The following is a 27,138-nucleotide window of genomic DNA, read 5'->3' as shown; positions in this document are numbered from 1 at the left end:
GAAAGTTGCCATTTGAAATGACTTTAGTTTTGTGTCATGTCTGTGATCTGCTTTTTTTCTACAAAATTAAACAACTGAATGAACATCCTCCGAAGCCGGTGATTCCATAATTTTTGCCAGGCATTGTAGTCTGTCCAGGAGAGGTCATCAGAGAGCTTGACTCCCAGGAACCTGAATGTGTGGATCCTCTCCACACACTCACCGTTGATGTGTGTATGTGTGTGTGTGGGGGGGGGGGGGGGGGGGGGGGGGGGGGGGGGGGGGGGGGGGTCTGTTCCTCCTGAAGCCCGTGATGATCTGTGCTTTTTTTGTTGTTCGGTGGCAGGTTGTTGTCTGAACCATTAACTTTGACTCACTCTTTAGGATGCCTCGTCTCACTTTGAGATCAGTCTGACCACTGTGTTGTCATCAGCAAATTTGACGATGATGTTGTTTCTGTGGGCCGGACTGCAGGTGTAGAGACAGTACAGGAGAGGGCTCAGCACTCAGCCCTGGGGTGAACCGGTGCTCAGTGTGTGGGTGGAGGAAAGGTGGGGGCCACGAAGTCTCACCGTCTGGAGTTTGTTGGTCAGAAAGTCCTTGATCCAGGTACATGTGGGGGGGCCAAGGTGTCCAATTTGATGGTCAGAATGTCCGGAATGATCGTATTGAATGCTGAGCTGTAATCCACAAAGAGCATCCTGGCTCTCTAGCTCTGCTGTTGTTCCTGGTGACTCAGTACAGCGTGCAGAGCTATGGTGATGACTGATGATGCTCTATGGATCTGTTCACCCAGTATGCAAACTGGTCGGAGTCGAGTGTGGGGGGGAGACAGTCTTTTATGTGCTGGAGAACTAGTCTCTCGATGCAATCAGTATGAGGGCAACAGGGCGATAGTCATTGAGGCTGGTTGTAGGGGACTTTTTGGGCACTGGGATAATTGTAGCAGAATTCAGGCAGGTGGGGATGACTGCTTGGGCCAGGGAGCGATTAAAGATCCTACAGAAGATGTCAGACAGCTGGTAGGCACATGCTCTGAGCACCTTGCCAGGTACTCTGTCTGGGCCAGCAGTCTTCCTGGGGTTAACTGCCAGGAGCACGCACTTACATCGTGCTCCCCTACAGTAAGTATATGTGTGTGGGGGGAGCTGGAACCTGATGGGGTATGGGGGCAGGGCTGGAGCAGATGAGTGTGGCTGTGGTGAATCATGAGCTCCTCTGCTAGCGACATGCTCGGGTCTCCTGAAGTCACATCACAGCCTCTGAAATTGGTGATGCTCTGTAGACCCTGCCATACCTCCCGTGGTCTATTACTGATGAGATGGGACTCTATGCTCCTGAGTATAAGGATGTTGATAACCCTAAATTTAGTGTAATATGGATTTATGTTGAAAAAATATACATATTTGATATCAGTCCACAGAAATTATAAAGCCCAAACTTCATATTTTCAAATCAGCTAGCCAAAAAAACAAAAAACAAAACAAAAAAAAAAAACAAACTTAAAACCCCTAGTGAATAAACTCAAGAACATTCAAACATGATCAACAGATAAACTCTGCTGTCAAAGCAAGTTTTTTTTCCCAGCTACGCCTTCTGGCTAAAGTAAAGCCCTTTCTCAGTAGATGTGATCTTTAGACAGCCCTTCATGCTTTCATCAGCTCCAGACTTCATTACTGTAATGCACTTCATCCTGGTGTTATCCAGTCTTCTCTTGCAGGCCTCCAACTTCTGCAAAATGCTGCTGCTCGTCTTTTAACGAACACTTCCAGGTGTGAGCATATTACACCTGTACTTTACTCACTCCACTGGCTTCCAGTTCATTTTAGAAATGCTTTTTAAAAATTTAAAGTTTGTTTTATAGCTATTAATGGTCTTGCACTATCCTACTTGTCTGAAATTTTAACTCTCCACACTTACAGTAAGACATTATGGGAGTCTGGTCAAGTAACTTTATTTAGATGTTCTGAGGTCAAAATATAAACTCTGGGGTGATCGTGTTTTGTGGTGGCTGGCCCCAGACTGTGGAACAAGTTACCTCCTGATTTGTGCACTATTTCTGACCTAGTACTTTTAAAATCAAAGCTCAAGACTTATTGATTTAAACTGGCTTTTAATACCTAGTGGTGCTGTGACATTTTTTTGTTTGTATGTTCCTTTTTAACTCTACCGTATGTTTTATTTTGGTGAATTCCTGATCTTTGATTTTACTGTAAAGCACTTTGGACATTATCTGGCTGCTGTAAAGCGCTATGCAAATAAATGTTGATTAATTGATTGATTGATTGATTGCTCGAAGAACATTCAAACACATTTAATCAGACGTAGTATCTTTCATGTCTATTTGTTTTGACAAAATAATGAATCAAACGTTTATTTTCATTTAAATATTTCAAAAAATATTAACTGCGCCTAAAACCTTTGTTCAGTAGTATAAGGTTTACGTTATTTGACCGGATACAAATATTTAGCTCCTACAAATACTCACCTTAAAAGACTTGTCCGTTACTGCTAACTACGCTATAACAAGCTATGGTGTCAGTGTTGCTAAGATACCGTTAACATGGGCAAGAATCAGCCAGGTCCCAGCGTTACACATTTTTGTTAAAGGGCTTAACAATGATGCAGTGATGCATTAATTAATGATGCAGTGTCGCTTTGCATTGTAGAATGCACAACATTTTGTTACTGGAGCAAATATGTATTTTTGGATATATGTATTTAGTTAGCAAATTGAAAGTGGGTCAATTGGCTTTTATTTTGAAAAAAATTCTCAAGGCTCGGCTCCCAATCTGCCGTGAATTGTTTCACTCTGTCGCAAAACGTTGTTGACCTGCGGTACCAGTCTGTGGTGGGACGGTGTTGATGCTTGTCCAGTGTTCTCCTTCGTAGTCGGTGTATCTGAGTAGAAAATGTCTTTAAGTGTCCGAAGTCACAGCGTTGCAGCTTGTCCCGGGCAGAGCACTCGTTCTGATGGACACAGTGGGACTCCGTCGTCGTGTTAGCATCGTCGCTGACAGTGAGCCTGTTCAGTCACGGACAGATGTCCTGAGTCCGAGGACCAAGACCACAGCAGAGTCAGGCCTTTACTGCTGCGCTATATCCGATAAAATAAGTATAGATACATAAAGATATTTGTATCAATGTCGAGCGTGCTCACCTGGGTTTACTCTCGGTATAGCTAACTGGGAGCAGTGCTGCAAGAATGTCCTGAGGTCCGCAGGTCTGAGGTGGCTGTTGTAGATTCCTTTAAGTCCCAACGGGGACAGGCAGTGTGTGTGTGTGTGTGTGTGTGTGTGTGTGTGTGTGTGTGTGTGTGTGTGTGTGTGTGTGTGTGTGTGTGTGTGTGTGTGTGTGTGTGTGTGTGTGTGAGAGAGGATGGAATGTGACGACGACGTGCCTCTAATATTAACCTGGGATGAAGCGAACAGCGGTTTGCTCAGCGAGGACACAGAGAGAGGAGATGAGAGTAAGTGTTATACACAGAGCTTTGTGTGTTATAACTTATGGCAGATTGTTATAGTTCATTATAAAAAGAATATAGTCTAGAAACTGAATTTGCTTTGTGCTCCTTCATTTGTGTGCGCAGATTTCTCAATATAGGAGTCTAAATTTGACATTGAAAATGATCTGGAAAAGAAAAGTTACAATATCTAACGTTTCATGTTATGTGGATTTGGGCCTTGTTACATACGGTGTACCAACAAACTGTTCCAATTGTTTTTTTCTGGGCTAGGATGTTTGATTATCAAGCCTCTTTTCACTCCATTTCCATTTACCTGAAAATTCAGGTTCCTCGTTTTTGCGCAGCATTGTGTCTGTATGTAAGGAAAAGTAATGTTTTGTGGTAATATAAAGGCTTCTAGTCTATTTTAATCCTGATCTTCAATGTTGATTTGTATAGCACATGAATAACTGCATTTCAGCAGAATATGTAATTGAGTGAAAAATAATGGCACAAGGCACATGCACTGAGGCAGAAGTGGATATCCCCTATCCTTGTACCTGATGGCATTCCTCACCCTTCTGAAAAGGGACTTCAGTTTCTCCTGTTTCTACAGAAAGCAATCCATACAAAGCAGTGTGCTTCATTGCTGCAGCTTTGGGGTTCACACAGTCAGTGTTTTTCCTCAGATCTACCAGTTCAGCATTGGAGAGACACTGTCTTTGATGGTAAGGGAGTGGAGTAGACTTCTTTGGACTTCTTAAAAAAAAGATTATTCTCAGAAATTTATGTTTTGGGGTGGCCTTTACTGTTCTTGTCAACATCCACCAGGTATTGTTGAAAAATAAAATAGCTTTTTGGGCTGGGTGCCATGAATTTCAGCAGACTTTCTCAGGTAACAATACTAGTTTCAGACGTTTGTTTGACCAAAAATTGTGGTTCAAGTTCCCATAACTAAAAACAAAAGTGGAATAAGGCGATGGCCTTTTAGTGCTTAAAGGGACCCAACTTACTTCAAGTGTCGGTGTGTATGTTTTTACAAAATACTCATCTATTATAACATAGAGAGCACAGACATGAAATTTTCCTTTTTGGGCCCCTATTGAGAAATCCACCCTTACAGCTGTTTAATAGCTTAAAGTAGATGAGCACTCCCAACTTCTGCAAACAGTCATTATATGCCTATGCAGCATTCATGACATGTCCAAAATGACAAGCTCCAACTTGGAACAGCACTGGTCCATATATACACAGGTATTTTGGAAAACATAACTACCTTTTTCTATGTGTTTTGGCCTTTTTCTCACAAGAAAACTCTGTTTTAGGTGTCTGAAAACAGCTTTTGCAAAACTCTGGCCAAGGAAAATATTTTGGAAAACAACAGTTTCAGTGTTTCCATGTAGACAAGAAAAAGGAAGCTGTTTACTGTAGAAAAAACTATCATGCTAGTCAAATTACTGTCGTCTGCAGCGGGCTGTAGTTGATAATGTGAGTCATTTTTCATTGCTAACACAGACAGCAATACTTTTCATTGAAGGATACAACAGGGTTTTAGCATTTCGCACAGGTTTTTATTAAAACAGTAAGGCCTTTTTTTTGTAATTTTGCCTCTGCACACTACCACTGTGAAGTTGGAATGAAACTACTGGGTATGTTTATAGTGTAGACATTTATCTTTAATTCAAGGGATTTAGCAAACAAATCACATTAACCATTCACAAATTGTGACAATTTCAAACGCAGTCCCTTGTTTCCCTTCATTTTTCAGTATTCAGATAAAGGATTCACAATCTTGTATGGCCAACATGGTGAAGATTGTCCTTTTCTGGAAAGGATTTTGGACTTTTTTCCCTACATTTCCAGCCCACAGTTGAGTGGGATAAGGATTTAGATTACCAATATATGTAGACCTGGGTTTGATTCCTGATCATTCTATCTGTCTATGTCCTTGGTGGAAACACTTCTGTTTTATCGCAGTCCACCCAGCTGTAAATGAGTACCAGAGCTGGCTGGAGAAGTAACCTACATCAGACTGGCATCCTATCCAGGAGGAGATGAAGGTTATCATTCGAGTCACACTATGGAATCCAGGGATAAACCGTGGGGCCCATGGATCTCAGGACCTATATGGGGCTTATTTCCTCCTGCAGTGAATAGAATAGAATAGAATAGAATAGAGCCTTTATTGTCATTGCACATATATACATAAAACAAAGCTTGTCCTCTGCATTTAACCCATCCTAATTACAGTTAGACACAATCTAACCACTAGGATCAGTGGGCAGCCACAGTCCAGCACCCAGGGACTGACTCCATATGTAGATGCTGCCTTGGTCAGGGGTAGAGAAAGGAGCAGGCCCTAAATAAGCATGTTTTTGCCAAGACACAATAGAAAACTGAGTTTCCCAGTATGTTGTTTGAGGTTCAGATGGCACAACTGTGCTATATATTCTAGTGTTAGCATCATGGAGTTGAAGAAATGCAATAGTCCTCCAATTTTTAATGAAAGTGCCAAAAAAAAAAAAAAATTAAATGAAAACAGAAAGACAGTACTGGGCACAGCTGTCACCAGAGAGCCCATGGGGAAGATCTCCAGATAAAATCTGAAAAAAGTCCACAGAAAGGTTTTGCTGGATATCTGCTGGACACAGGTAAGACAGTATCCACACATGTTTACTGTGTCATCTGCAAGATCAAAAGGAGTGAATTCACTATATTTGAAATATAATCCCTCCAAAATAAATACCAGCAATACAATTTGCTATAATTTTGCAGTGTGCCCCAGAAATAAAGGTGTTTTTCTACTTACCGCATGTGCACTTTGTGGGCTCTGGACCGATTGTTGCTGGACATTTCTGTCCAAAGAGCTGTTTTAATGCCATTTGATCTGTTTTAAAGCGGAAACGCGACGTCTGCCTCTGAGGCTGTGTGTGTGTGTGTGTGCGTGCGCGCGCGCGCGCGCGCGCGTGTGCATGCGCATGTATCCAGCCATCCTTTGGCCTTTGTATTCCTCACTATAAGCCACAAAATGTCCCATCTGACAAACAGCAGCCTCAGCAGATTGTCAGCCCCACTCCAGTGCTCATGAGCAGCACATATGTGTTGTGATTGAATATCTGTAGCAGGTCAACAGTCTGTGTAAGTGTTTGGGTGTTTCAGCTTCTGGTAACTGTTTTGTATTTGTTTGCTTTGTTTTCCCCTTGAGCTTGGAGTGTTTGTTTTTTTTTGTGATGAGGAAGGATCAAATTGTTGTCATTGCTTGTTGTTGTTGATGGAAGTTTCTTTTTTGTTTTTTGGAAGGAGCGAAGGGGAGATTTAGTGCAGCTGCTGAGAAGGAAGGCTGCATTTGTATTTCCTGTGCATGTGGGATAGATGTGTAGAGTTCTGTTGCTGTTGGACTGGAACGTGTTAGAGCAGCAGATCACTGGGTTTTGCTTTCCACAGGGAAACGGTTCTGACCGCAAAGTCCGTCTGTGTTTCTGTGAGCCTGATCTCGCCACGTTGTTGAACGGCAGCTCCAAACATTTGTTCTCAAACAAATGCAGGTTGAAATGGGTAGAAACAGGATCTACTTCTGTGTGGATAACACTGAGGCTGCTGCTGGACCAGAGCTTGATCTACACGCTTCAGCCGCACCACCTGCCACTTTGGACGGGAAACGCGTGTGACTGCTTTTCATTGTGATGCGGAGTGGTTTGGAGGAATACGCCAAAGATGTAGAAAGACAATCAACACGTGGAGAAAACAGATCCTGGCTGAATTAGAGAGGACAGAGTTAATCTGTAGTTAATCTTGGTCACTTATATTGTGTCAGTCACTGTCATTTTTGGAAGGCAGGATTCATTCATCAGCAGCATACTGCGGGAAACTGAGAGCATTATATTCAAAGTTCAATCTTTACTGCTCAGCAGTGGACTAGCACATGATTTGTGACAGAAGCAATATCTTCTCAAAGACTTGTTGTTTCCGAAGCACTCTGTTTTGAACAGTATTCTGTCTTGAGTCACTTTGGCTCCCAAGACTTGATGTTCTTGGATCTAGGAGGACCTACATCCGGATTCGTCTTATGACCGACAACACCCGCCCGTGTTTTTGTGGAGTTTGCATCAGGCCTGAGTGGAATGTTTGACCATCTGTATTTCCAGATGTGTGTGGATCCTGGAAGGAGTTCTGCAGCCTGTGGATGACACACACACATGCACACACACCTCGGGGACCTAAATACTTTCACTCAGCCTCAGAAACAACTCTAAAATAATCAATGGAGTGCTTATGTGAGCAGTCTGAGACTGCTGGTTTCCATGACAGTGAGAGTCCAGTAGTGATCTCGTCTTACTCCTTACAGTTAGGACTGGACTGCATTGATAGGAAAACCTGTGCGTAGTGTGTTTGTGTGTGTGTGGTTTTGTGGCTGTGATCAAGCTATATGTGGCGCTACATTCAGTGAAAAATGTGAGATGGAGCCATGTAAATATTCAACTCTGTGGTGATACTTGGATGTTTCTTTCAGATGGAGGAGGAGGCACTTATGACATAGTGAACAATACTGTGGTTTCAACACCAAGGCCACAGAACAACAGAACCCAAAATGTGTCCTTACGGCAAAGCTGGGAGATGAACTATCAAGAAGCAGCCATCTACCTGCAGGTATTCACAAGCATGCCATAACTGCAGTTTGTGACACCACAGTGAGGAAGTTTGCATGGTCATGTGTTTGTTTATTGCCCCTTTATGCTGTATTATATTGATGTGGCTGAACTTTGGATTATTTTCTCTGGTCATGTTTGCATTATAAAATGATAGCAGGCAGGAATAAAACTTTGTCAAATACCCAGAACATCAAATAAAAAATAAACTGGACATTAATTTTGGGTGTCCACCAGGTCTAAATGTTCATCTTGTAATACTGAGAAAAGTTTTCCAAAAATGTATTCCTTTTATTCAAAGGTAGACCCAAGCTTTTCCTATGTGTTATAAAATGCAGTAACAATAAACAAGTCTATCCCCTCCAGTTTATTAGGGGGAGCTGGAGCCTATCCCAGCGGTGTTAGGGTGTGAGGCGAGGTACACCCTGAACAGGACGTCAGTCTGTTGCAGGGCCACATACAAACAAACACATTCACACCCACACACATACCTACAGACAATTTCAATTTTCCAATCCACCTAACTGACATGTCTTTGGATGTGGGAGGAGGCCAGAGCACCCAGAGGAAACTCACGCAAACACAGGGATAACATGCAAACTTCACACAGAAAGACCACAGGTGGGAATTTATCCCATGACCTTCTTGCTGTGAGGTAACAGTGCTAACCTTTGAGCCAGCGTGCTGCCAGCATTATAACTCAAATACAGTAAGTACTATTATCTCGCACGACTCCAAATTAAAAGTCCATATTATGAGGATAAACTGGTTACAGCGCACCTGGAAAGTATTCACAGCACTAAATTTTTTCCGTATTTTGTTCTTTTACAGCCTTATTCCAAAATGGATCAAATAAATTTTTTTCCTCAAAAACCTGCACACAATACCTGTTTCCACTGATCATCATCCGTGGTGTGTTTCTACAGCGTAACTGGAGTCCACCTGGGGTAAATTCAGTTGATTGGACATGATTTAGAAAGACACACACCTGTCTACATATAAGGTCCCAGAGTTGGCAGTGCATGTTAGAGCACAAACCAAGCATGAAGTCAAAGAAATTGTCTTTAGACCTCAGAGACAGGATTGCCTTGAGGCACAAATCTGGGGAAGGGTACAGAACATTTCTGCTGCTTTGATGGTCCCAATGAGCACAGTGGCCTCCATCATCAGGAAATGGAAAAAGTTCAGCTTAACCAAGACTCTTCCTGGAGCTGGCGGTCCATCTATATTGGGGGAGAAGGACCTCAGTCAGGGAGGTGATGAAGAACCCAGTGGTCACTCTGTCAGAGCTCCAGCATTCCCCTATGGAGAGAGGAGACCCTTCCAGAAGGACAACCATCTCTGCAAAAATCCACCAATCAGGCCTGTATGGTAGAGTGGCCAGACGGAAGCTACTCCTTAGTATAAGGCACATGGCAGCCCCTCTGGAGTTTGCCAAAAGGCACCTGAAGGACTCTCAGACCATGTGAAACAAAATTCTCTGGCCTGATGAGACAAAGCTTGAACTCTTTGGTGTGAATGGCAGGTGTTATGTTTGGAGGAAACCAGGTACCATCCCTACAGTGAAGCATGGTGGTGGCAGCATCTTGCTGTGGGGATGTTTTTCAGCAGCAGAAACTAGGAGACTAGTCAGGATTGAGGGAAAGATGAATGCAGCAATGTATAGAGACATCCTGGATGAAAACCTGCTCCAGAGCGCTCTTGACCTCAGACTGGGGTGATGCTTCATCTTTCAGCAGGACAATGACCCTAAGCACACAGCCAAGATATCAAAGGAGTGACTTCAGTACAACTCTATGAATGTTCTTGAGTGGTCCAGCCAGAGTCCAGACCTAAGTCTGACTGAACATCTCTGGAGAGATCTGGAAATGGCTGTGCACTGACACTCCCCAGCCATCCTGATGGAGCTTGAGAGGTGCTGCAAAGAGGAATGGACAAAACTGCTCAAAGATAGGTGCACCAAGCTTGTGGCATCATATTCAAGAAGACTTGATGCTGTCATTGCTGCCAAAGGTGCATCAACAAAGTATTGAGCAAAGGGAGTGAATACTATGTACATGTGATTTCTTAGTTTTTTTTTATTTTTAATACATTTGCAAAACAAAATTCCAAAAAATACTTTTCATGTTGTCACTATGTGGTGTTGTGAGTAGAATCTTGAGGGGAAAAAATTAATTTGCTCCATTTTGGAATTAGGCTGTAACATAAGAAAATGTGGGAAAAGTGAAGCGATGTGAATACTTTCTGGATAAACTATATATATATATATATATATATATATATATATATATATATATATACACTCAACAAAAATATAAACGCAACACTTTTGGTTTTGCTCCCATTTTGTATGAGATGAACTCAAAGATCTAAAAAAAACTTTTTCCACATACACAATATCACCATTTCCCTCAAATATTGTTCACAAACCAGTCTAAATCTGTGATAGTGAGCACTTCTCCTTTGCTGAGATAATCCATCCCACCTCACAGGTGTGCCATATCAAGATGCTGATTAGACACCATAATTAGTGCACAGGTGTGCCTTAGACTGTCCACAATAAAAGGCCACTCTGAAAGGTGCAGTTTTATCACACAGCACAATGCCACAGATGTCGCAAGATTTGAGGGAGCGTGCAATTGGCATGCTGACAGCAGGAATGTCAACCAGAGCTGTTGCTCGTGTATTGAATGTTCATTTCTCTACCATAAGCCATCTCAAAAGGCATTTCAGAGAATTTGGCAGTACATCCAACCAGCCTCACAACCGCAGACCATGTGTAACCACACCAGCCCAGGACCTCCATATCCAGCATGTTCACCTCCAAGATCGTCTGAGACCAGCCACTCGGACAGTTGCTGAAATAATCGGTTTGCATAACCAAAGAATTTCTGCACAAACTGTCAGAAACCGTCTCAGGGAAGCTCATCTGCATGCTCGTCGTCCTCATCGGGGTCTCGACCTGACTCCAGTTCGTCGTCGTAACCGACTTGAGTGGGCAAATGCTCACATTCGCTGGCATTTGGCACGTTGGAGAGGTGTTCTCTTCACGGATGAATCCCGGTTCACACTGTTCAGGGCAGATGGCAGACAGCGTGTGTGGCGTCGTGTGGTTGAGCGGTTTTCTGATGTCAATGTTGTGGATCAAGTGGCCCATGGTGGCGGTGGGATTATGGTATGGGCAGGCGTCTGTTATGGACGAAGAACACAGGTGCATTTTATTGATGGCATTTTGAATGCACAGAGATACCGTGACGAGATCCTGAGGCTCATTGTTGTGCCATACATCCAAGAACATCACCTCATGTTGCAGCAGGATAATGCACGGCCTCATGTTGCAAGGATCTGTACACAATTCTTGGAAGCTGAAAATGTCCCAGTTCTTGCATGGCCGGCATACTCACCGGACATATCACCCATTGAGCGTGTTTGGGATGTTCTGGACCAGCGTATACGACAGCGTGTACCAGTTCCTGCCAATATCCAGCAACTTCGCACAGCCATTGAAGAGGAGTGGACCAACATTCCACAGGCCACAATTGACAACCTGATCAACTCTATGCGAAGGAGATGTGTTGCACTGCATGAGGCAAATGGTGGTCACACCAGATACTGACTGGTATCCCCCCCCAATAAAACAAAACTGCACCTTTCAGAGTGGCCTTTTATTGTGGGCAGTCTAAGGCACACCTGTGCAGTAATCATGGTGTCTAATCAGCATCTTGATATGGCACACCTGTGAGGTGGGATGGATTATCTCAGCAAAGGAGAAGTGCTCACTATCACAGATTTAGACTGGTTTGTGAACAATATTTGAGGGAAATGGTGATATTGTGTATGTGGAAAAAGTTGTAGATCTTTGAGTTCATCTCATACAAAATGGGAGCAAAACCAAAAGTGTTGCGTTTATATTTTTGTTGAGTGTGTATATATATATATATATATATATATATATATATATAATATATATAATCAAGAAAATACAGTATCCCCTTTCCTCGAATTGGAGAGTGTCAGTGTTGAACTTCATTTCGTACCTCTGTTACTGGGCACGTCCAGACTGCTCTGTCCGGTATATGCAAGGGTTTTTAATGGAAATACCTCGTACATTACAATAGGGTGGGACTTTTTGTCCGATGTGATTGAAAATCCGTTATACAAAATCCAGTATATATGATGTTTATTAGATGGAAAACCACACAAAAGCATTGAGACTTTTGCTTTTGTCCAGTGAAAAATTGTATAATGTAAAGTACTCAATAAAAATGTTATGACTAAAAATAGAGAAACATGGCAGAGAAAAAATTAGTTTTCTGATTATGTAAAGAGCAACAAACCAAATTGAAAATGCAAGTGTGATTTTTATATCATTTTTACACGCAGCATGGCCAGAATTTATACGCCAAAGCTGTCAGAGAGCAGCAGTGTCTGAGACACAGCAGACACTCCTAGAATAATAAGTCCAACGCTGATGGATTGGAGTGTCTTTTCCATTTAACATACAGGAAGGAGAGAACAATGACAAGTTCTTCACTCACCCTCGAAATCCAAAGGCGCTGGCAGCGTACTTGTTTGCCCACAACCATGTATTCTACATAATGGAGCTGTTGACAGGCCTTCTGCTGATGATACTGTCGCTGTGTGAGGCTCCTGCTGTACCTTCACTGCGTCTGGACATCTACGTCAGTGTGCACTAAAGTCAGCCGTCATGTGCTCACAGACTTTTCTTGTCCGTACCACGTAAAACCAGCTGACTGTTTGATGCTTCTGCAGGTCCACGCCACTCTGGAGCTGCTGGCTTTGGTCATGGTGGCATTTGAACTATGCATGAAACTACGCTGGCTTGGTTTTCACATTTTCATACGGCACAAGAGGACCATGTTGAAGGTAAGATGTTACATGATGGACAGTTCTAATGACAGAATATGGTGTATGTTGTTGTATGTATGTTGTATATGTTGTTGTGAAAGTGTAGTGACACGGACCCACAACAGGGGGCGCAAATGAACGGCCAATAGATGAGCCAAAAAGTAACAATTTAATGTTGTGAAATGTGCACAACGAACATACAGACAATCTCAGAATATAATTACAGTCAATCCACAAAAGGTGACATGTGGGCAGGCTCGAAGATAGAAGACGTCTGTCCTGAGAAGAGCCGGAACCACACAATCTCTCACCGCCACAACCTTGGCCGGATCAGGGGCGACGGAGTTAGAGGAGATGATAAACCCCAGGAAGGACAAAGACGTGCGGTGAAACTCGCACTTCTCGCCCTTCACAAACAGTCGGTTCTCTAACAACCGCTGCAGGACCTGACGTACATGCTGGACATGGGTCTCAGGATCCGGAGAAAAGATGAGAATATCGTCCAGATATACGAAGACGAATCGGTGCAGGAAGTCCCGCAAGACGTCGTTAACTAAGGCTTGGAACGTCGCAGGGGCGTTGGTGAGGCCGAACGGCATGACCAGGTACTCAAAGTGACCTAACGGGGTGTTAAATGCCGTCTTCCATTCGTCTCCCTTCCGGATCCGAACCAGGTGATACGCATTTCTAAGATCCCGCTTAGTAAAGATTTTGGCTCCATGCAGGGGGGTGAACACGGAATCCAACAATGGCAACGGGTATCGATTGCGAACCGTAATCTCATTCAGCCCCCTGTAATCAATGCATGGATGGAGTCCGCCATCTTTCTTGCCCACAAAAAAGAAACCTGCCCCCATCGGGGAGGTGGAGTTCCGGATCAACCCGGCAGCTAATGAGTCCCGGATGTAGGTCTCCATTGATTCGCGCTCAGGTCGTGAGAGGTTGTACAGCCTGCTGGACGGGAACTCAGCGCCTGGAACCAAATCAATGGCACAATCGTACGGACGGTGCGGGGGAAGGGTGAGTGCCAGATCCTTGCTGAAGACGTCAGCAAGATCGTGGTACTCAACCGGCACTGCCGTCAGATTGGGAGGGACTTTGACCTCCTCCTTAGCCTGTAAACCGGGAGGAACCGAGGATCCTAAACACACCCGATGGCAGGTTTCGCTCCACTGAACCACCACCCCAGACGGCCAGTCAATCCGGGGATTGTGCTTCAACATCCATGGGAAGCCCAAAATCACGCGGGAGGTAGAAGGAGTTACAAAAAACTCAATCTCCTCCCGATGGTTTCCAGACACCACCAGAGTTACTGGTTGTGTCTTGTGTGTGAGTAAAGGGAGGAGGGTGCCATCTAGTGCCCGAACCTGCAATGGCGAAGGAAGCGCCACCAGAGGGAGCCCTACCTCCCTTGTCCATCTGCTGTCTAGCAAATTCCCTTCTGACCCCGTGTCCACCAGTGCTGGGGCTTGAAGGGTTAAATCCCCACTCAGGATTGTAACTGGGAGTCGTGTGGCAATCTGTGTGTGTTTCATGTGAATGTTTTGACCCCCCCTTAGCCCAGTCTCTGAGGGCTGTTGTTGTTGTGGCCGTTTGGGGCAGTTTCTCTGTGTGTGCTCTTTTGAGCTGCAGAGAAAACACTCCCCGCGGATCAGCCTGCTCATTTTGGCCCTGTGCGTTTCCCTAACAACGTCAGCAGGGGGAGCTGTTGCCCCACAGAGCGCTGCGGCTGTGGAGCGTGGGGAGGGCGGCCCCTTTTCGAAACCGGAAGGGAGAGGGGCGGCGTGTATCTGGCCACGTCCTTCGCCTCGCTCCCGACGGCGTTCCTCCAACCGATTGTCTAACCGTATAACGAGATCGATAAGTCCATCTAAATCCCGCGGTTCCTCCTTAGCAACCAAATGCTCCTTCAGGACTAACGACAGTCCGTTTATGAAGGCGGCGCGGAGCGCAACGTCATTCCAGCCGGACCTCGCAGCCGCGATGCGGAAGTCGACTGCAAATTCGGCTGCACATCGGCGCCCCTGTCGCATTGACAGCAGCATTGTTGAAGCGGTCTCTCCTCTGTTAGGGTGATCAAACACTGTTCTGAACTCCCCCACAAACCCAGTGTATGCTGATAACAACTGTGAGTTCTGTTCCCAGGGCACCGTAGCCCAGGCGCGTGCCTTACCCCGAAGCAGAGCAATCACATAAGCTATTTTACTAGCATCTGACGCGTACATGACGGGACGTTGTGCGAAGACGAGCGAACACTGCATGAGAAAGTCCGCGCACATCTCCACACAACCTCCGTACGGCTCAGGAGGGCTTATGTATGCTTCAGGGGATGGTGGGAGGGGTTGTTGAACCACCACTGGAGCGTTCATATCCTGCACAGGGTCGGCAGGAGGAGGAGCTGCAGCAGCGCCCTGAGCGCTCGCCGCCATCTGAGTGGAGAGAGCCTCCACCCTGCGGTTCAGGAGGATGTTTTGCTCGGTCATCTGATCCAACCGAGCCGTAAAGGCGGTGAGAATGTGCTGCAGCTCACCAATCACGTCTCCTGCAGTCGCCTGCGCTCCCTGCTCTCCCATTGGTCGTTCAACAGCCGGGTGACGCCCCTCGGAGTCCATGACGCTGGCCGAGATATCCTGTTGTGAAAGTGTAGTGACACGGACCCACAACAGGGGGCGCAAATGAACGGCCAATAGATGAGCCAAAAAGTAACAATTTAATGTTGTGAAATGTGCACAACGAACATACAGACAATCTCAGAATATAATTACAGTCAATCCACAAAAGGTGACGTGTGGGCAGGCTCGAGGATAGAAGACGTCTATCCTGAGAAGAGCCGGAACCACACGATTTCCGCTGCCACAGAACCTGGTGAATACTGGAGCCGCCAAGTCCCGAATTCCCAGGTGATCACCGTCCCCGACTGTCGGATCTGGTACTGCTGGCGAGAACAAAGACAGTCAAGTGTGGGTGTGTGTACACCCAGTAACAACAACGGTGGGAATGCCACCTCCACCTCTCACTCAATACGTTGCAGCGATCCCTCAGAGGAAAAAGAGTGCCGTCTTGCACAGCCTCCACAAACTAAGGACCTGCAAACACTCACAATAAACAGATTCAGAAAATACCACAAAAAGGCTAAAGGATATTACCTCTAATGAAGTACGATATCTCGGCGATGAGATGGAGATGACGTCTGGGTTTTATGGAGTGCGATGATGTAGAATGTGTGACAGCTGTCAGGAATTAATGAGTGACAGCTGTCACTCCCGGCTGTGTCCGTGGCGGCAGCGCCCTCTCGTGCCTGAAGCCCGCACTTCAGGCAGGGCGCCCTTTGGTGGTGGGCCAGCAGTACCTCCTCTTCTGGCGGCCCACACAACATATGTTGTCATCATCAGAGTTGTGTTTTTGCTTGGCTGTCTCTGGGCAGGTTCATGCTGTTCCCTGCACCATCCAGTGGGCTCCATGACGTCATTTGGGCCATTGAGTTTCTTTATCTCATTTGTGCTTTCTCCGTCTAGACGTGTGTGCTGCTGCTGCAGTTTGTGGAAGCCATTGTGGTTCTGATCAGGCAGACGTCTCACCTACGAGTGACCAGAGCTCTCAGACCGATTTTTCTGGTGGACTGTAGATACTGTGGTGCTGTGCGCAGGTACACAATTAGCAAACAACACACACATACCACACAAACAAAATGCACAAAACAAGCTCAGAGTGATGGGAATAATATGTAAATGTCAGATACCTAATTAGCGTAGAGGTGCTGTGCTCATTGGGAGTCTTCTCAGTCAGGTAAAATCTTGGCAGCATGCACCGATCACCGTGTCCGCTACACCATGGAACCATCTTGAGGCCGGAATAGCAAACGGCCAGTCCATTTGATCTGATCTTATGCTTTCAAGAATACCAAATCCAAGGTGTTTTACTGCAAATAACTGACAAAAGTGTACATTAAATCACAAAAAGATAAAAACACAGAAATGAGAGTAAACAAAACATTGTAAAAAATGTAAATGGCAATAATTTAACATAAGCATTATATTACAACCATTACGTCAGAATGAAATATTAAAGGATTATTAACCGACTGCGAGGTCTGTACAGGGAAATATCAGACCGACAAACACCGAGGTCTGATATTCCAGTACATATATATATATATATATATATATATATATATATATACAGTGAGGAAAATAATTTAATAATAATAATAATAATAATAATCTTTTAATAATTTATTTGTATGTTACTGCTGCAAATAAGTATTTGAACACCTGTGAAAATCAATGTTAATATTTAGTACAGTAGCCTTTGTTTGCAATTACAGAGGTCAAACGTTTACTGTAGTTTTTCACCAGGTTTGTGCACACTGCAGCAGGGATTTTGGTCCACTCCTCCATACAGAACTTCTCTAGATCTTTCAGGTTTGGAGTTTCATCTCCCTCCAAAGATTTTCTATTGAGTTCAGGTCTGGAGACTGGCCAGGCCACTCCATGACCTTGAAATGCTTCTTACAGAGCCCCTCCTTAGTTGCCCTGGCTGTGTGTTTGGGGTCATTGTCATGCTGGAAGACCCAGCCATGACCCATTTTCAATGCTCTTACTGAGGGAAGGAGGTTGTTTGCCAAAGTCTCGCAATACATGACCCCATCCATCCTCTCTTCAGTACGGCTCAGTCGTCCTGTCCCCTTTTCAGAAGAGCACCCTCAGAGTATGATGTTTCCACCCCCATGCTTCACGGTTGGGATGGTTTTCTTGGGGTTGTTCTCATCCTCTAAACATGGTAGGTGGAGTTGATTCCAAAAAGCTCTATTCTGGTTTCATCTGACCACATGACCTTCTCCCATGCCTCCTCTGGATCATCCAGATGGTCACTGGTGAACTTCAAATGGGCCTGGACATGTGCTGGCTTGAGCAGGGGGACCTTGCTTCCCTGCAGGATTTTAAACCATGACAGCATCATGTGTTACTAATAATGTGTTACTGGGACTGTGGTCCCAGCTCTCTTCAGGTCATTGACCAGGTCCTCCTTTGTAGTTGTGAGCTTTCTCAGAATCATCCTTACCACACAAAGTGAGATCTTGCATGGAATAATAGACCGAGGGAGATTGACAGTCATCTTGTGTTTCTTCCACTTTCTAATAAATAATCATAACAGTTGTTGTCTTCTACCAAGCTGCTTGTCTGTTGTCCTGTAGTCCATCCCAGCCTTGTGCAGGTCTACAGTTTTGTCCCTGGTGTCCTTAGACAGCTCTTTGGTCTTGGCTATGGTGGGCAGGTTGGAGTGTGATTGATTGAGTGTGTGAACAGGTGTCTTTTATACAGGTAACAAGTTCAAACAGGTGCAGTTAATACAGGTAAAGAGTGCAGAAGAAGAGGGCTTCTTAAAGAAAAATTAACAGGTCTGTGTGAGCCAGAATTCTTGTTGTTTGGTAGGTGTTCAAATATTTATTTGCAGCAGTAACATACAAATAAATTATTAAACAATCATACATTGTGATTTTCAGATTTTTTTTTTTTTTTTTTTTTTTAGATTATGTTTCTCACAGTGGACATGCAGCTAAGATGAAAATTTCAGACCCCTCCATGATTTCTAAGTGGGAGAACTTGCAAAACCGCAGGGTGTTCAAATACTTATTTTCCTCACTGTATATACGTGCAAAATGCAAAATATGATGCAAAGGGATGCAAAATATATATATATTTTGCATCACTACTCTTAGCTTCATAGTGGAGTAGAGCAGAGAAGGATTTTCTTTCACCAGAACAGATCAAATCCAGGCTTGCATCTCAGATGTACCTTCTGGCAATTTGTAGCTAAACTTTCAGGTCTTCTTTTTAAGAAAATCCTCCTCTATACCACTTCATCATGAAGATGGATAACTGGTGATACAAAATGCAAATCTTGCACTGTGCATAATTTCTCCAATCACAGCCACGTAAGCCTATAACTTCTTCTGGGTTGTCTGGGTGTCTTGGTGGCTTTCCTCACTCTTCTACTTCTTGCACAGTCACTCAGTTTTTGAGAACTGTCTACTCCATGCAGCTTTACCATAGAGTGGCATATTGTTTGTATTTCTTTGGAATTGATGTAAACATATTCAGTGGCAGTTTTACCATCAGAGAGCCTCGTCCACAACTACCACAAAAGACTCCAAGCTGTCAGTGATGTTTAAGGGGGCAATACTCAGTATTAAGAACAGGGGTATGTAAACTTTTGATCAGGTTCATTTGGGTAGTTCTCTTGTCATTTTGATTTAAAAAGAGGAAACACAGTTGTTTGACAATAAATGGCTTCACCCAACCACTAACCATGAGTGAAAAAAAGTTTTTTGTGTTGTCATTCATATTCTCTTAAAAATGGCCAAGAAAGCAAAAATTCTGCCAGAGTATGTAAACTTTTGAGCACAACTGTATATATAAACACGCAAATGCGTGAATATGAAAGTTGCTGATGGCTCGTAGACAGAGCTCATAGTCACAGCGGAAGTGAAGCCATTCGCTTCAGCAGTGGAGGCGATGTTCACCTCCAAAAGTGCTCACTTCAGAGCACTGAAGCCGAGCTGAGCAGTGGCTCATCTCATTTCGACACACTGACTGCCCCGACAGAACACCGGACCATCTGTTAGCAAGTTCCTGCTCTGTTCCGGTGTGCTGTCAGGACACTGGCATTCAGTTCGAAGGTGAGCTGAACTTGCTAACAAATGGTCCGGTCATGAGCTGGTAAGCTTTTAGTCTGTGTGTTTTTTTCAGATGCTGTTTAGATATTTATGGAGTACGTTCATGTACGTTCATGCTCGTTTTTAGCTTTCCTGGTTGGTAAAGAAAATACACGTTCAGACCGGAAGAAAATACACGTTCAGCATTGTCATGGAAACTGGTCCAGATATGGGAAAATATCCGACCGGTAATCAGCCAATCAGAGAGCACATAGCGTCACAGCCATATAATAAAATGAGTTACTGATAAATAATTATCCAAAAAGGGGGGTCATTTTAAGTGTTGATACAAAAGATTCAACAGAATCTGACTGTTGGCCAACAGGCAGTTTATTCCACAAAACAGGTTATACAAACTGCCAATGCTTACTGATTGATGTGTTCAGTTAATTACAAGCTGGTGTCTCCCAGCTCTTAATTAACTAAACATTCCCAGTGCAGCTGTTAAGTTGGGCAGGAGATGGAGTTTGAAGCAGCTATGGCAAGTGGTTGATAAAAATAACAATAAGCTGTGATTCACATTTAAATAGATCTGATTCGCCACGACTGGAGTCATAAACAGCTTGAAGAAATACTTAAAGAATAAACTGACATGTTGCCCGTGGGGATCCACAGGCTCTAGATTGGGTATGTTTATAAAATAGGTAGCTGACATTTTTCAAGAGTGGTAATAAATTATCACTCGGGAGGAGCTCGGAATCGAGCCGCTGCTCCTCCACGTCGAAAGGAGTCAGTTGAGGTGGCTCGGGCATCTTTTCTGGATGCCCCCTGGACGCCTCGCTGGAGAGGTGTTCCGGGCACGTCCCATTGGGAGGAGGCCCCGGGGAAGACCCAGGACACGCTGGAGGGACTACATCTCTCGGCTGGCTTGGGAACGCCTTGGGGTTCCCCCGGAGGAGCTGGGAGAGGTATGTGTGGATCGGGAGGTCTGGGCGGCTTTGCTTGAGCTGCTGTCCCCGCGACCCGACTCCGGATAAAGCGGAAGAAAATGGATGGATGGATGGATGGTAATAAATTATGCAAAGTTTCTGTAATGATTTGGAATGGTGTGAGTCCAGAATGTAATTACCAATGTCTATTCAGTGTTACGTAATATCTGTAATTTCTCCAAAATTATTAGTCCTAGCAAAATTCTGTTTTGATGGCATTCATCCTTGACCCAAAATAAATAAGCATGCCAAACGGCAAATGTCATTTCTTCCCTGTTTGTCACATACTGTATACACAGAGGCCACTTGGCTTTTAATATATAGATGAATGACTGCCCCCTGCTGGAATGACGTGAGTCCACAATGTAATTATCAACATCCCTTGTTCACTGTTGTTAGCTAATATCCGTAGTTTCTCCAAAAATATTAGTGCTATCAACATTCTGGTTTGACGGGGTTCATCCTTGACCCAAAATACATAAGCATACCAAATGGCAAATGTCAGCTCTCCTCTGTTTGTCTGTTCGAAGGTGCGCGCGCACACGCGTATGTACACAGAGGCCACTTGGCTTTTAATACGAGGGCTGTCAATAAAGTATAGGTCCTTTTTATTTTTTTCAAAAACTATATGGATTTCATTCATATGTTTTTACGTCAGACATGCTTGAACCCTCATGCGCATGCGTGAGTTTTTCCACGCCTGTCGGTGACGTCATTCGCCTGTGAGCACTCCTTGTGGGAGGAGTCGTCCAGCCCCTCATTGGAATTCCTTTGTCTGAGACTGGCGCTTTTGTTTGATCAAAGCCTGTTTCAAGCTGAAAACCTCCACATTTCAGGCTCTATTGATCCAGGACGTCGTGAGAGAACAGAGAAGTTTCAGAAGAAGTCGGTTTCAGTATTTTATCCGGATATTCCACTGTTAAAGGAGATTTTTTTAATGAAAGACGTGCGGACAGGTCCGCGCGTCGGGATGCGCGGTGTGGCGGTGTTGATAACCATTTGTAAAATCCAGGCGGCTTTTGATGGCTTTCAGTGGAGTGAGTATATGAGAAATTGTTTAACAGCTGGACATGTTCCAACTTGTCCTTAAGGCTTCCAACAGAGGTGTTTTTCCTGTGGCGGAGCGTCGCAGCGGCTGCGAGCCGACGCTGCAATCCGCCCGCACGTCTTCCAAATGGTAAATGTCAGCTCTCCTCTGTTTGTCCATGATCGAAGCCATACACATGCACACACGCATACACGTACACAGAGGGAACTTGGCTATTAAGATATAGGTTTGTTGTGTGTGTGTGTGTGTGTGTGTGTGTGTGTGTGTGTGTGTGTGTGTGTGTGTGTGTGTGTGTGTGTGTGTGTGTATATGTGTATGTATACATATGTATGTATGCATGTATTCTATGTGTGTGTATAAAATTTTAATGCAACCTTAGCCATAATAAAACATTGCAACAATCAAGGCCCTGAAACATGAGAGGTAAATTCCAGTTGACCTCTAAATAATAAGTACCTTCGGCTGCTCCCTTATTTGCACTCAGAGTCGCCACAGCAAATCCAAGGTGGATGTGCGTGTTGAATTGGGACAGGTTTTACACCAGATGCCCTTCCTGACGCAACTCCACATTACATGAGACATGTGGCAGGGGTGGGATTTGAACCGAGAACCTTCCACACTGAAACCAAGCACACTAACCACTTGGTCACCACCCCTACTCCAGTTGACCTCTAAATAAACTCAGCGTACCTTGAATTTGCATTCAAAACTGACTTGTTATTTTAGCGTTTGCCATTTTGTGTTCCACGTTAAAGTTGTATGGCTTTAGCAATGTCAAAACGCTGACAAAATTTAGTTTCTGAAATCCAAGCATTGTAATTGTCAGTTTTTGGAACGTGTTACAAGATTGCAACTCATTTTGCTTGCCTCTACTGGTGGTTGGCTCTCACTGCGGTATTGTATCACTTCCTGTTCCGGAGCACAGCGGTGTTTTGCTGTTTTGCTGTATCTGTTAGCTGTTTAATCTGCGCAGTTAGATTGATCTAGTTACCTAGATAACGATTTGTTTCACAGTGTAATCTTCACGTGCCTTAACTAAAGCACTCCCTCTGCTGAATCACCTCTAAATTATTTACACGTTATTCACTTTGCGTGTTTTTAGGAATCCGCTAGCTTAGCACAGCTAATAGCTCTTAGCCGGTTTAGCATGGCGGCTTCTCCTGTCTCTCCCGCACTTTTCTGCTCTGGGTGTGAAATGTTTAGTTATTCCTCGGCCTCCTTTAGTAGTAATGGTACTTGTAATAAGTGTAGCTTATTCGTAGCTTTGGAGGCCAGGCTGGGCGAATTGGAGACTCGGCTCCGCACCGTGGAAAATTCTACAGCTAGCCAGGCCCCTTTAGTCGGTGCGGACCAAGGTAGCTTAGCCGCCGTTAGTTTCCCTCTGGCAGATCCCGAGCAGCCGGGAAAGCAGGCCGACTGGGTGACTGTGAGGAGGAAGCGCAGCCCTAAACAGAAGCCCCGTGTATACCGCCAACCTGTTCACATTTCTAACCATTTTTCCCCACTCGGCGACACACCCGCCGAGGATCAAACTCTGGTTATTGGCGACTCTGTTTTGAGAAATGTGAAGTTAGCGACACCAGCAACCATAGTCAGTTGTCTTCTGGGGGCAGGCGACATTGAAGGAAATTTGAAACTGCTGGCTAAGGCTAAGCGTAAATTTGGTAAGATTGTAATTCACGTCGGCAGTAATGACACCCGGTTACGCCAATCGGAGGTCACTAAAATTAACATTGAATCGGTGTGTAACTTTGCAAAAACAATGTCGGACTCTGTAGTTTTCTCTGGGCCCCTCCCCAATCGGACCGGGAGTGACATGTTTAGCCGCATGTTCTCCTTGAATTGCTGGCTGTCTGAGTGGTGTCCAAAAAATGAGGTGGGCTTCATAGATAATTGGCAAAGCTTCTGGGGAAAACCTGGTCTTGTTAGGAGAGACGGCATCCATCCCACTTTGGATGGAGCAGCTCTCATTTCTAGAAATCTGGCCAATTTTCTTAAATCCTCCAAACCGTGACTATCCAGGGTTGGGACCAGGAAGCAGAGTTGTAGTCTTACACACCTCTCTGCAGCTTCTCTCCCCCTGCCATCCCCTCATTACCCCATCCCCGTAGAGACGGTGCCTGCTCCCAGACCACCAATAACCAGCAAAAATCTATTTAAGCATAAAAATTCAAAAAGAAAAAATAATATAGCACCTTCAACTGCACCACAGACTAAAACAGTTAAATGTGGTCTATTTTGTCTGACTTAGTGCTTAGCTCAGATAAGATAATTATAGTGGGCGATTTTAACATCCACACAGATGCTGAGAATGACAGCCTCAACACTGCATTTAATCTATTATTAGACTCAATTGGCTTTGCTCAAAATGTAAATGAGTCCACCCACCACTTTAATCATATCTTAGATCTTGTTCTGACTTATGGTATAGAAATTGAAGACTTAACAGTATTTCCTGAAAACTCCCTTCTGTCTGATCATTTCTTAATAACATTTACATTTACTCTGATGGACTACCCAGCAGTGGGGAATAAGTTTCATTACACTAGAAGTCTTTCAGAAAGCGCTGTAACTAGGTTTAAGGATATGTTTCCTTCTTTATGTTCCCTAATGCCATATACCAACACAGTGCAGAGTAGCTACCTAAACTCTGTAAGTGAGATAGAGTATCTCGTCAATAGTTTTACATCCTCATTGAAGACAACTTTGGATGCTGTAGCTCCTCTGAAAAAGAGAGCTTTAAATCAGAAGTGCCTGACTCCGTGGTATAACTCACAAACTCGCAGCTTAAAGCAGACAAAGAGTCAGAGCTCTATTGAGCCGAGTATTCCTTTAACTAGTAATGACTTCATGACTTTCTTTGCTAATAAAATTTTAACTATTAGAGAAAAAATTACTCATAACCATCCCAAAGATGTATCGTTATCTTTGGCTGCTTTCAGTGATGCCGGTATTTGGTTAGACTCTTTCTCTCAGATTGTTCTGTCTGAGTTATTTTCATTAGTTACTTCATCCAAACCATCAACATGTCTATTGGACCCCATTCCTACCAGGCTGCTCAAGGAAGCCCTACCATTATTTAATGCTTCGATCTTAAATATGATCAATCTATCTTTATTAGTTGGCTATGTACCACAGGCTTTTAAGGTGGCAGTAATTAAACCATTACTTAAAAAGCCATCACTTGACCCAGCTATCTTAGCTAATTATAGGCCAATCTCCAACCTTCCTTTTCTCTCAAAAATTCTTGGAACGGTAGTTGTAAAACAGCTAACTGATCATCTGCAGAGGAATGGTCTATTTGAAGAGTTTCAGTCAGGTTTTAGAATTCATCATAGTACAGAACAGCATTAGTGAAGGTTACAAATGATCTTCTTATGGCCTCAGACAGTGGACTCATCTCTGTGCTTGTTCTGTTAGACCTCAGTGCTGCTTTTGATACTGTTGACCATAAAATTTTATTACAGAGATTAGAGCATGCCATAGGTATTAAAGGCACTGCGCTGCGGTGGTTTGAATCATATTTATCTAATAGATTACAATTTGTTCATGTAAATGGGGAATCTTCTTCACAGACTAAGGTTAATTATGGAGTTCCACAAGGTTCTGTGCTAGGACCAATTTTATTCACTTTATACATGCTTCCCTTAGGCAGTATTATTAGACGGCATTGCTTAAATTTTCATTGTTACGCAGATGATACCCAGCTTTATCTATCCATGAAGCCAGAGGACACACACCAATTAGCTAAACTGCAGGATTGTCTTACAGACATAAGGACATGGATGACCTCTAATTTCCTGCTTTTAAACTCAGATAAAAACTGAAGTTATTGTACTTGGCCCCACAAATCTTAGAAACATGGTGTCTAACCAGATCCTTACTCTGGATGGCATTACCCTGACCTCTAGTAATACTGTGAGTAATCTTGGAGTCATTTTTGATCAGGATATGTCATTCAAAGCGCATATTAAACAAATATGTAAGACTGCTTTTTTGCATTTACGCAATATCTCTAAAATTAGAAAGGTCTTGTCTCAGAGTGATGCTGAAAAACTAATTCATGCATTTATTTCCTCTAGGCTGGACTATTGTAATTCATTATTATCAGGTTGTCCTAAAAGTTCCCTGAAAAGCCTTACTTGTAGTTCCTAGGGTTTTTAAGAGTAGAATGGGAGGCAGAGCCTTCAGCTTTCAGGCTCCTCTCCTGTGGAACCACCTCCCAATTCGGATCAGGGAGACAGACACCCTCTCTACTTTTAAGATTAGGCTTAAAACTTTCCTTTTTGCTAAAGCTTATAGTTAGGGCTGGATCAGGTGACCCTGAACCATCCCTTAGTTATGCTGCTATAGACTTAGACTGCTGGGGGGTTCCCATAATGCACTGAGTGTTTCTTTCTCTTTTTGCTCTGTATGCACCACTCTGCATTTAATCATTAGTGATTGATCTCTGCTCCCCTCCACAGCATGTCTTTTTCCTGGTTCTCTCCCTCAGCCCCAACCAGTCCCAGCAGAAGACTGCCCCTCCCTGAGCCTGGTTCTGCTGGATGTTTCTTCCTGTTAAAAGGGAGTTTTTCCTTCCCACTGTCGCCAAGTGCTTGCTCACAGGGGGTCGTTTTGACCTTTGGGGTTTTTACGTAATTATTGTATGGCCTTGCCTTACAATATAAAGCGCCTTGGGGCAACTGTTTGTTGTGATTTGGCGCTATATAAATAAAATTGAATTGAATTGAATTGAATTTTAATGAACAGAACATATATATGTGGGAGATGTCCATAACAAGTATTCTCAAAAACAAAGCAGTCATCAAAGGTTGTGAATATGGTTTTGTTTTAAAGGTTTTAAAATGTAAATTTGTCCTTTCAGCTCGCTCTTTGAAAAAAAAAATACACTGTGGTGCTTGTTGATTGGATTCAATATCTTCCAACATCACATTGTAAAGTTGGTCCTTCAAATTAATTTTTTTTAATGCTTTGCCAGTGACACTTTTTTTTTCCCAATCAGAAATTTACGTCAGATTTTCCAGTCACTCCCACCTTTTATTGACATTCTGCTACTGCTGCTCTTCTTCATGGTTATCTTTGCTATCTTGGGTAAGATCACTTTTCTTTTTTTTGCCTTTGATTATTCAAATATTATAAGACTCTTTATGCAGGTGTTGGCTTTTTGAAACATTTATCTCTCTCTCTCGCGCGCTCGCTCTCTCTCCCTCTCCCCCTCCCTCTTTCTTTCTCTCTCTCTGTGGTCTCTTTTCCCAGGTTTTTGTCTCTTCTCTCCAAACAAGGCTGACCCGGTATGTTGAGTATTGGCAGTTTTGGGTGCGTTTGTATTAAAGTTGTGAGTGGTTCTTTTCACTGTACTGGATCTTTATTTATTTATTTATTTTTTCCTGCACATAGTTGTTAGATTTCCTGACTTTTTTCTGGTCTGTACAGTACTTCAGCACTCTGGAGAACAGTCTTGTTAGTCTGTTTGTCTTGCTGACTACAGCAAAGTAAGTACTTTG

At 43.8% G+C, this 27,138-nt stretch overlaps 1 protein-coding gene across 1 annotated transcript in view; it reads left to right on the top strand.

Moving 5' to 3' along the window:
• Nucleotides 1–3,276: 3,276 nt before the first annotated feature.
• LOC117509951 (two pore calcium channel protein 1-like) overlaps nucleotides 3,277–27,138 on the top strand; it is a 43,501-nt gene continuing 19,639 nt past the window's right edge. The window contains exons 1-8 of the mRNA XM_034169560.1: nucleotides 3,277–3,448; nucleotides 7,935–8,071; nucleotides 12,576–12,752; nucleotides 12,844–12,957; nucleotides 16,455–16,585; nucleotides 26,637–26,725; nucleotides 26,891–26,925; nucleotides 27,068–27,126. Coding sequence (XP_034025451.1) covers nucleotides 3,358–3,448; nucleotides 7,935–8,071; nucleotides 12,576–12,752; nucleotides 12,844–12,957; nucleotides 16,455–16,585; nucleotides 26,637–26,725; nucleotides 26,891–26,925; nucleotides 27,068–27,126 — 833 coding nt within the window. The 5' untranslated portion in view covers nucleotides 3,277–3,357. The remainder of the gene's footprint in view (nucleotides 3,449–7,934; nucleotides 8,072–12,575; nucleotides 12,753–12,843; nucleotides 12,958–16,454; nucleotides 16,586–26,636; nucleotides 26,726–26,890; nucleotides 26,926–27,067; nucleotides 27,127–27,138) is intronic.

This window comes from Thalassophryne amazonica, chromosome 5, assembly GCF_902500255.1.
Source record: "Thalassophryne amazonica chromosome 5, fThaAma1.1, whole genome shotgun sequence".
NCBI classification, from domain to species: Eukaryota; Metazoa; Chordata; class Actinopteri; order Batrachoidiformes; family Batrachoididae; genus Thalassophryne; species Thalassophryne amazonica.
Note: the sequence above shows the minus strand (reverse complement) of the source record. Positions and strands in the feature narration are given on the sequence as shown.